Below are 11,222 nucleotides of genomic sequence, written 5' to 3'. Positions count from 1 at the left end.
TATTCATTCATTAGTTAGCTAGGCTGCGTATTTTGTTTTCCCCACCATCGTGCCGCATTTTTTGTTCAACCTGCGGCACGATGGTAGGGTAAAACAAAATACGCAGCCTAGCTAACTAATGAATGAATATTTGCTGTAAAATTCTTATCAGTGCTATAAATGTAGCTACCAGTTTGGTCGCCAATTTTTATATCATTCCGTTAAGTCGCACAGTCAATCCTTTTTGGGCTGCACCTTTTTTTTCATACTTAAGGTGTTTTTGATTAGATATCAACGCACACTAACAACCACAGTGAGTAAGAAAGTGATAATGGACAGTAACCAACATTAGCTTTAGAATCGCAACCCTATTATTCGGAACAGACCTATACTTTACAGAACCTACCAGATTCTTTAAAATATATGCTGGTAGTTTTTCTCTCTAAAACAGTGTTAGTAACTTCCTTTATGTAACGCCATGGAATCTAGATTAATGGCTTTTGTCATCACCCGCATGCACTCAGTACGACGGTATGAAGCATCATTATTTGCGCTAATTTCTTAAGCTAATAACACGTGACGCTATAAGCTCTTTAATTAGGAAAATTTCATACAATTTAGCAAATTGATGCTTAAAATCTGGCAATGAATAATGACCATCCATCAGTATGATTATTTTGAAAACTTGAGCGAGAAACTGATAATCTAATTTGCTTGGTCTTTCAGCCTTTAGTTTTGCTGTTCTAAATCTGCCGTCTTTAATCCGAATAACAAAAACTAATCACACTTTTACTCTTAGGTGAAGCTGTAGTAAAAAGTTGACACCGATAACTCACGTGACTTTTTGCGTAGGCGTGCGCAAATATGTTTGTCAAAATTTAGCGGTTTTTGTTGAATAACTCTGCATATGTGGCTTATATTTAGACCAAATTTGACACCTAATTGTAGGTTGTAAAGATCTATCAGTGCACCAAAGTTGAAAAAAAAGCCATAAAAGTTAAGTATGTTTTATTATGAAATAAATTTTTGTATTTTCAGTGCGAAGAAAAAAAAAGAAGGAAGAAATTCAATCAAAATTGAAGATGTTATATCTCGTGTATTTCTTAATGGATTGCCTTTAAATTTGGTATGTGAAGTAAGGGTCCAGTATGAAAACATGTACTAGTTTGGATAAACACAGTCCGAGTTACAGAAAGTGGAAAATCGCTAAACTATCACTTCTGTTAATAACACACAGTGTCCTGAAACTGGTTGTTTTGACCGCACGACACACTACAACTTACAAAATGGGAAAAACACTTGCTATGCTAAGCCGAGTTTGGTAACGTTCATAATGTTTTTGCATACAAGTTGGAAAACGTTGCTCCACTTTTATCTTTATTTTTAGCAAGAAGCCAGATGATTTGTATCAACTGTGTTCTGTATTTTTAGGTATAACAAATTTCTCATAATAATTATACAAAGATAAATCATAGATGTTGAATTCTCGTTGTTTAATTTTGATTTTCCTCTTTAAGATTTTCGAGCAGTAAATAATTTTTTCATTGTCATTGAATCTATACGATGTTTTAGTATTATATTAACAGTTTCTGCTTTCGTAAATTTTATATTTTACATGCATAGTGTTGTCACCAATCTTTGGTATCTTGAACGAAAGACGAATTAGGGTTCACTGTATGTGATCATACTTGCTGATAAAGAAACAACAGAAATAACATGATTTTCAAACGTGTCTTAAATTGCCCTTATGACAACTAAGTCTAATTACTCACTAGTTACGTTTGATTGTTTGGCTCAAAGCTACACCGTAGACTATCTATCTGTGCTGTGCCCACTTTGGATATTGAAACACTATTTTAGTTATAAGCCCTCAGACTTATCGCTGAGCCACCGCGGGGCATAATTAGTTGAGATTTTTATTTGATAGTAGTTAGTAGTTATTTTGTATTCTACGCTTAAATGGAAAAATAATAATTAGACTTAAGAGATTTTATAGTTATTATAACCATGACAACTACTAACGCCCAGTTGCCACAACCTTACCGTAAGTACGTAATGATTGTCAGATTTTTAAATTTCGAGTTGAAAAGAGATAATGTTCATACGTAATAAAGAAAAAGGATACACGATGTTTCGTTGAAGTAAATACAAAACTTACAATTTTTTTTCGTCATTCATGTCTATTTCCGACAGCGCCGCCACTCTTCCTATCACCTTTCGCTGCTTAGAAGAAAACAATCACATTGACAAGAGAGTGACGCGGTTTGTGCTACCAGTGGGCGCTACAGTCAACATGGACGGTACTGCTCTGTACGAAGCAGTAGCTGCAATCTTTATCGCCCAGATGAATGGAATAAACTTATCAGCAGGACAAGTGATCGCAGTGAGGTAAAGCATTATATTTTAAATAGATAGTCACTTGTTTTCTTTTTGTGTATTCTATGAAAACACCGTTTGTGAAATTTTATCCATTATGTTCTATGTGTACGTTAATAAAGTTTTTTGATAAATGTCAAACAGATGTTTAACAATGTACATTTTTTAAAGAAAATTAAGAACTGATAAATTACAGTAAAATATAATTTTCTTTGTAAATAGTACAACTTCTTTAAACATATATTATATATATATACAAATATTTGCCATAAAAATCACAATATTGAACTCGAAGATTTTTCTACTTTTTAGTCACGTGTTACAGCATGGCTTGGCTGTACGGGGGTTGAGTACGTTATATTCAAATTTTGGAGCTTTAACACGTCGTTACAGTTCATGTCATCTCGTCCGATCATACTCTATATAACAACTGTGCTTCTTTAACTATCCCTGCTGCTTAATTTCCATTTCAAAAGGTTCGTCGTAAGGCTGTCAAGTAAAAAGCATATCAGTACCCCCCTTTACATTTCATAGTCCATGTATTGTTCGAGGAAAATTTTTTCCTAGCACCCATTTTAACAGTTTGATCACACAAAAATCCATAGGCGATGACTTGACCAGCATGTCTTTATATGAAAAACTATGAATACCCATTCCATTCTCCATCTGCATGAGATATGGGCCCACTTAATGGATATGTCATGTAAGTAACTTGTGTACACGTGGTTTGTCACTTTTCCAGACAGAGATCATTCTGGGTTGAATTGTATATTGTTGCTTGGAGTACATAGACGGCTTTTGCCACTGACCTTTGTGTTTGTGGATTTTCACCTGTTACAATACACAGCACTTTGCTTACCACGGCGGGGGTACGACTTGTTGCAGGTCTATTTCTGGATGGTCCTGATGCCCCAACTTGATCCATATTCCTTTGTTTTCCAAAGCCATTAAGTACAAGAGATGTCTTCGCCTTGGGAATTCAAAATCTCCGATCTGAAAATATCTTTGTGAGATGAGTATATGAATATTTTACTTCGGAAAGGTCTGTTACATATCATTCCCAAAAGTGATTAATTTTAGTTGCCATGACACTACCTATGAATGTCAAACAATGTAAAAATGCAGTTCTGATAGTTCCACCGCGATTTTATATCGGTTGTGGGTGTCAAGTGACTTGCTGATTTATATATTCAAAATCATTTTAATTGAACATACTCAATTCTGTGAAGTAAATTGTTTTACTTTTAAAATTCTGTTACATAAGGGTTAACTACTTTCTTACAACTGACTGTAGATGTGAATGGTAGTTTTAGATGTGGAAGGTTGTAGATTTATGTTATATGGAGCTGATTTTTAGTCATAGCTAATAAGATTATCCTTTTTGCATCATAAATGATTTCTTTTCTTCTTTGTGTCTTACTTTAGTTTGACTGCCACAGCAGCAAGTGTAGGTGCAGCCAGTGTCCCTAGTGCAGGCCTGGTAACCATGTTACTTGTATTGTCAGCTGTCGGACTTCCAACTAAAGATATTACCATGATTGTTGCTGTAGACTGGTTACTGTAAGTTTCTTTCAACTATATCACATTTCTTACTATTGAAATTAATATTAAAGTTTCTGGTGTTTTCACAGATTGAGTTAAAATTAGAAAATGAAATATGTTTTTTTATATTTTGTACGACTTCTGGGGTAATGTCTTTCACCTAGAAGTACCGAATCTGATTGATTCTTAAGTTTTAGAGAATGACCCTCCTAGTTTTGTATTTGTTAAATACCTCAAAAATTAAATCTAAAATCTCCTACATTAGAAATAAATTCTTAACCTTGAACACTTAGTTACATAGATTACTAATATTTTAAATAATGTTCTTCATTAGCTCATTTTGTATTAAGTTAAAATATGTAATTTTGGAATTTATGAGAGAAGTGGTCTTAAACAACGATAAACTATTTTTTGCCAAATTAATTAGCAAATCTTTACCATTATTTATTCAATCATAAAACTTCATTTTAACTGGTGCTTTAGAGTGTACCATGTTAATTGTAGGTAAAATAATAGAAAGTTCAACTTATGTAGTATTTCCCAGTGTAAGTGTGATCTATCCAGTTTCTATCAGATATTATTGTCGCGTTTCTCAATTTAAGAAAAGTAATTTTCTTCTCATTTTTATTACTTTGCATAAAATTTCTCTTTATGAAAGGTATCTGCCTTTTTAAATTCATAAAACACTTGTAATATTTGAGCCTAAACAACACACCTGAATTTACTCTCCTGAGTTAGAATAAATTTTGTTTGTTTGTAATTAAGCACAAAGCTACACAATGGGCTATCTGTGCTCTGCCCACCACAGGTATCGAAACTCGGTTTCTAGGCCACAGACATATCGCTGTGCCACTGGGGGGCTGTAATATAAATTATGGGAAAGTTTGATGAACTCAATCAAGAATGAACATTGTCTAAATATTAATCCGATTAGCTCATTTAAAACTATATGTATAATATAAACATTTACAGTTTTCAATACATCTACACTACACTGTGCTTAGATCTAGACTTATAAGTAACAATTATGTTTGTTTTCAAGCTCAAACACACACACAATGGACCCTCAACTTTACCACTGAGCCACCAGGGGGCCTAATAATTAGCCCGTTATCTTATTTTTTGGTTTCACAAGGTAAAACATAGACACAAAATAATTAATTTTGACTAATTATGATAGGGATGCAACTAATGTTGAGAATCGACCAAGGAGGAAGATATGAAAGAGTGATTAAACTGTATTAGTTAATCAGTTAGGTAACCTCTTGGTTTATGGCATTTTCGGCCGTAAATCTCATAACACTTCACGTATTCTGATCGACTTCATTAGGTCACGTTCAAATTACGTCAGAAATTTAGTATAACATACAAAATATTCCACAAGGAAGAGGCATCATTTCCTACATCAGCTGTTCTGTCAGATGGCATATACGGTTTGTGCTTCTGTTCTATTATCTACTTTTCAGAAAAAAAAATAGTATTTTTCTTTAACTATTATTATCCTCTAACATACTAAAATATGCACATTATTTTATTTTATTTACAGCGTAGGATTTTACTGCCCCCCCCCCCCCCCGTGGCACAGCGGTATGTCTGCGGACTTACAACGCTAGAATCCGGGTTTCGATATCCATGGTGGGCAGAGCACAGATAGCACATTGTGTAGCTTTGTGCTTAATTATGAACAAACAAAGGATTTTACTTAAATTTAGATTAGAAACAATATATTATATTAATATGTTTGTGTGGTTGCTTGCCTTTCTCATCAGATAATAACTTTTTGGGACATATGACTTTAGTTTTTTATCATTAGATGAATTAACACACGCTTGTAGGAGCTAGCAAACTAGGCGAATGTTACTAGCAACTTTATGCATTTGTTTATAAAAATAATGAGATTATTAAAAAAATTGTTAGAGCAAGTCACTCAAGAAATGTTTATCATAATGCAAACTTGTTTCCATGTCTCTTAATAATTCCCCAATCAGAATTATTAATTTACTCTGCTATTAATGCATAACAGACGTTGCTAAAGCTTTTATTGGTCGAACATCTCAATGGGATTGGTTGCTTATTGCATTGTGATTCTGGAATATCAGCACAATCACATAGAACATGAAGTATTTGTTGCTGTTTCAATAACACTAATTTATTTTCAGTCTTAAGTGAAATGTCGAAACATGGCCAAATTGAACTTGTTTTTTTATGTATTATATGTGTGTTAACTGCTCTTCAAGAAATATATATATATATATTACAGAGATCGCTTAAGGACTTCCATCAATGTTCTTGGAGATGCTTTTGGCGCTGGAATAGTTCATCACTTATCAAAGGCTGAGCTGGATAAAATTGACGCTGAACATGCTCGAATCGAAATGGAAATGCCTGAGAGAAAATTTTCTGTAACCACAAGAGGGAATTTCATGCGTCAAAGAAGTTTGGAAATAGGTAGCAGCAACAATGAAAATCCGGGTGGCAGTTTCAGCGCATGTGTGAACAGTGGGGAAACCCAGATTTAAATATGCTGTTGAACGGAATACAGACACAAGATGATAAATGTATTATGTTCATCTTCTTCAAGAAAACGTATCTTAATTTATATACCATTGATAGAGAGAGAAAAGATACATTTTTGGGAACTTGTATTGGATAAACCTATCATTTCTACCGTAGCATGCTTTTGTACTAAGAGTGTGTCGTGTTTTTTATTTTTAATATTGGTTCAACTTAATGTTATAATGTAGTAATATTTAGAATTTAGTGAGAAGGAAACGTTATAACAGGTGTCAAATTCAGAAACATGAAGCTTTTATTGGTCGAACATCTCTATGGGATTGGTTGTTTATTTCATTGCGATTGTGGAATATCAGCACAATCACATAGAACATGGAGTGTTTGTTGCTGTTTCAATAACACTAATTTATTTTCAGTTTTAAGTGAAATGCTGAAACATGGCCAAATTGATTCTTTTTTATGTATTATGTGCGTGTTAACTGCTGTTCAAGAAATACAGTTAGTTAAATGTATATTACAGAGATCGCTTAAGGACTTCCATCAATATTCTTGGAGATGCTTTTGACGTTGGAATAGTTCATCACTATTTTCTTCCTTGTTACGTGCAATCTATTTATTAGATACGAATAAGTTTTTTTTCTAAGTTTCATTGGTCATCCAGAAGATGTAGAATGGGTTGATTATTTTTCATTATTTTATTTCCTATTCACTTTAACGGGGGAAAGTATCTAAGTCAGTTATTCAAACTAGGAGTACAAAATAACCACAAAAAATATCCATCGCCCTAAAAATAACTTGTACCTGGACTTTAAACGATGGAAACATGCTTATTATTCTAGAGGTCACCATATTTGTTTTTATGTGCATATGTAGGCACGCGCGCACACTAAGTAACCCACAAATACTTAAAATTCACACGTACGTTAGCTCTTAAAAACTAAGACTGAAAACTGTTAGTTAAATGTAAATTGGTTGGAAATGATATTTGAAAATTAATCCTTAAGTAATGACAACCGTTGTTTTATTTAATATGCTATAAAACGAACCGAAACAAATCTACTTCTTACGTTTGTTAGAACCAAGTTTTATTAGATACATTTTTTTATTTCTCTCGATTTGGAGACGTTTAAAGACAGGGACAACTTCAACTCCTTTCATTTGAAGGGGTGGAGGGCAGCTAAGAATTTGTTGACTCTTCTTAGCGATAAAAAAAATCGTGATTTTTTAAAACTGATAATATGATTTTGAACCCGCTAGAGAGAGAATGAACTTTGGTGGGCCAGAGTGAAATTTGGGGTACACGGTCCACCCCATCACCCCTTAGCGACGACCTTGTTTCAAGATCAGTGTTATGTGGGAGTACCAATATCGTGAAACGCAGGTTTAAATTCACTGTTTTGTTTTTTCATTATCCGATATTTGAAATAAACCTCTCTACTTATTTATTGACTTTCTCAAAATCAAAGCGACGGATTTAATTGTTATTCTTCATTTTAAAAACTAGCTTTAAATATTTTTCAGCAGGATTGGTTGATAAATAATTGTAGAAGCTTTATCACATTATAAAACTATCGGGACTTGCATGGTGCAATAGCAATCAGTTACAAGCAGGGTTCAAGTTGTTTATGACCTATTTTGACTAGAGCTGACAAACAGATGATAGCGATAAGTAACTTAGAGAAATTGAATGTGTGATAACCATTATATATTTAAATAATAAAATACATAATTAATTAGAACATGAAAATTATTACTCAAACTATATAGCGCTCCTCTGAGAGCAATGAAAGACATTTCACGCAAAATCTAGAAAGAAAATACTTTATTGCCCTAAAACTTTCCTCACTGGATTTGGTCTTAGGTCCACATCTGGTGATAGTTAAATGAGGGTTCTTTAAGTTCAATATTAAATGTTTTCATTTAACTGAGGTGGGCTTAAAACCGAAACCTATCATATAGTATATTTAACTGTTAGGTTATGGATACATATAAGACAATGAGTTAAAGGAGTTGCTTATGATAATAAACATAATTAAGGTAAATTTTCCTCCATCAGTATTGCCTATGATTTGTTTTACAGGATTACACACTTCTTCCATTCCTTGAGTGTAAGGAAAGTGAAATCCTTTTTTACTTTAGTAAATGTAACTTTTTAAAGCTTATATTTGCAATAAAGTACAATTTATCCGACACCTGCTGTTGCAATGTTTAGGAGAAAAGGCTTTTTATTAGGCATATTTACATCACGAATATGACAAAGACGATAACATATCTGAGCAACTAGTGTGAACATTTGTATTTTTAATAACGTATTGGTAAATATAGATACATTTTAAACGTTTTGTTAACAGTCAAGTTTTATCGTGAGTGTCTTGAATACATTGTATTTGTATTTTATAAATCTAGATCTTAAATTCGTGTGGTTGAAAATAATTGTGAAAAACTGTGAATATTGGTGAAATATATGTGTATTTCTTACTAGTTGGCGTATAGTATAGTGAGCGTAAGCATACGTTATAGGGTTATATAGATGGACAAATTAAATAATCTAAACATTTATATTTGTGCCTAAGTGTAGTCAACACGTAGATGTATTACGTAACATTCTAGAAGTAGGCCACAAATGAATATCAGGGACTAAATGTACCTTTGTTTTCTGTAGCAACTCGCTTACCCACTCGGCATGTATTGTACTTATTCTGCCTGAGTGATATGCATGTTTTTTAGCATCATTTTATATACATTTTGCATAGTTTTATATAAAGGTGATAGTTCACTTTTGGACCAGAAGAAGCCTGAGTATTTAGAAAAACTAGGGCCTTTAAATAGTCAGTTGTGAAGTTTATTTTATCTTTACTTTAGCGATCTTTCAGATTGTACTTTCTTTTAAAGAGAGAATTGAGTACATATCAGAATTTAATTTAATTTCAGTGAGTTATAAAACTCTAATCTAATACCTAATTTGGAATAATTTTCATTTAATTTTTTATGCCATGTGAAGTTTTTATTGTTTAATTAAATCCTTTTGTACTGAGATAGAAAAACCTGTATACAAACCTTCTGAAATAACCAAAAATGCTGAGCTGTATAACCATATTATTCTCCCTGCTTCAAAATGTCACACAGTCACGTGTGGGTCTTCTGTTAAACCCGAACATTGGCAAAAGGTAGTTGAGAATGGTAGCACTGCATTAATCAGAATACAGGAAAATATGAAAAATCTGACGTGCTAAGACATGCTGATGTAACTTTATTGTTAACTTATTTTTACAAATAATAACCTACTTTGAGAGGTTTTAGTTTCTTTTTTTAGTTTTTCTAAGAACAGTTACAATGAATATTTGTGTTCACCTAATATCTCAAAAATAAGAACAGTGTTTGAACAAAGTAACCTATAATAAAACACAATGGATTCTACTTTAGGATATAAATTTTATAGATGATAATAAAAGGCGTGTCAATTCAGTACAGAAAAACAGTTGATTTCCGCCAATTAATATTCAATAATACTGTGTTTCGTTACAGTAAATTGTTTTACCGCTGACTGAAAGGGGAAGGAGCAAGACGTAACATTTTAAGAAGATGAAGTCTGTTTATGCAAACAGATTTGATCAACATGAGACTGTGTGACGTTTTAAAACCCCCAGTAACTATTTTCCTTTTGTTCTGTGTTGAAATATTTATCATCTTTATTAACTGTCGAATTTCTAGATATCTAAATTGTAATCAAAATAGGACAACAATGTTATACTCTTTTTTTTTATCCATTATTGTAGCTTGTTTGAATTATCACACGTAATCAATAAAATATTCTAAAACTAACATGTGATTGTGCACTGCAAATAAATAAAGGTAGGTAATTACTTTGTTATTCCTGAATAAACAAAACCTACACAAATCTATTTTCACTTTAATAACTGAATATTGATATTAATATCACGTATGCATACATATTTTTAATGGTGCTTTGGACAGACTTAAAAGTAATGAGAGGAAAAAAAACAACACATTTTAAAATTATTTGAAATGACTATAATCTAGCGAAATTGGAACTAAGTATAGTCTTACCTAAGATTAATAAACCTGGTATAAAACCTTTGTCAGTAGAGAGAGAAAAACCTTAGTTCGAAAACATTCCTTGAGCGCATACACAGACATTTAAATCGTTAGCATTGTTAATTTCCGGTATAAATTCTTTCCGAGGAACTTCAGCGATACAAGTACTTTCTTAATTAAAACTAGTTTAATCTTTCTCGATACAACTTTGTAATACACAGAATTTCCACAGTCACTTTAAACTTATCAACCTGTATAACACACGCTATAAATCACAGTGGTTCACAGACTTTACTTATGGTGCCTACTGTTCGCTTGACTCAATTACCTATATCTTCAATCTATCTATCACTGGCTTTATTTGCCGGGCTTATATACTAAAAAAGAGGGCGCCTAGCAAACACTCGGACATTCGCGAGGTTCCTCGATACGTCATGATCCTTCTAGAAACTCCAGCGCGCATGCTCCCAGAGTCGCGTGACTTCGGCTGTCGTAACAGTATTCTTGTGCTGTTCTTTAACAAAACTAGATGTACTAAAACGATTCTACAGAAAACTTTGTTTCGAGTTTCAAACAATTTTACTGTTACATTCATACAGATTTGAACCAATAGGACAATTATAACCTTAAGTTTTAAATGTCATACTTTTTATTAATGAACAAAGTCTGAACAAATTTTGTGACTGATAACGAATTTGTTTTGTGAAAGCACTACGGCGTCTATATATATATATATATATATATATATACTACTT

At 32.7% G+C, this 11,222-nt stretch overlaps 1 protein-coding gene across 3 annotated transcripts in view; it reads left to right on the top strand.

Annotated features, from left to right (window-relative positions):
* Positions 1 to 10,233, top strand: part of LOC106462592 (excitatory amino acid transporter-like) — a 50,935-nt gene extending 40,702 nt beyond the window's left edge. For all 3 annotated transcript variants that reach the window (XM_013922537.2, XM_022389892.1, XM_022389891.1), the window contains 3 exons: positions 2,173 to 2,367; positions 3,781 to 3,915; positions 6,158 to 10,233. In XM_013922537.2, coding sequence (XP_013777991.1) covers positions 2,173 to 2,367; positions 3,781 to 3,915; positions 6,158 to 6,416 — 589 coding nt within the window. In that variant the 3' untranslated portion in view covers positions 6,417 to 10,233. The remainder of the gene's footprint in view (positions 1 to 2,172; positions 2,368 to 3,780; positions 3,916 to 6,157) is intronic.
* Positions 10,234 to 11,222: the final 989 nt, after the last annotated feature.

The sequence above is a fragment of the Limulus polyphemus genome, unplaced genomic scaffold (genome assembly GCF_000517525.1).
Source record: "Limulus polyphemus unplaced genomic scaffold, Limulus_polyphemus-2.1.2 Scaffold1204, whole genome shotgun sequence".
NCBI lineage: Eukaryota > Metazoa > Arthropoda > Merostomata > Xiphosura > Limulidae > Limulus > Limulus polyphemus.
The sequence above is the reverse complement of the archived record's forward strand: the minus strand, read 5'-3'. Positions and strand labels throughout refer to the sequence as shown.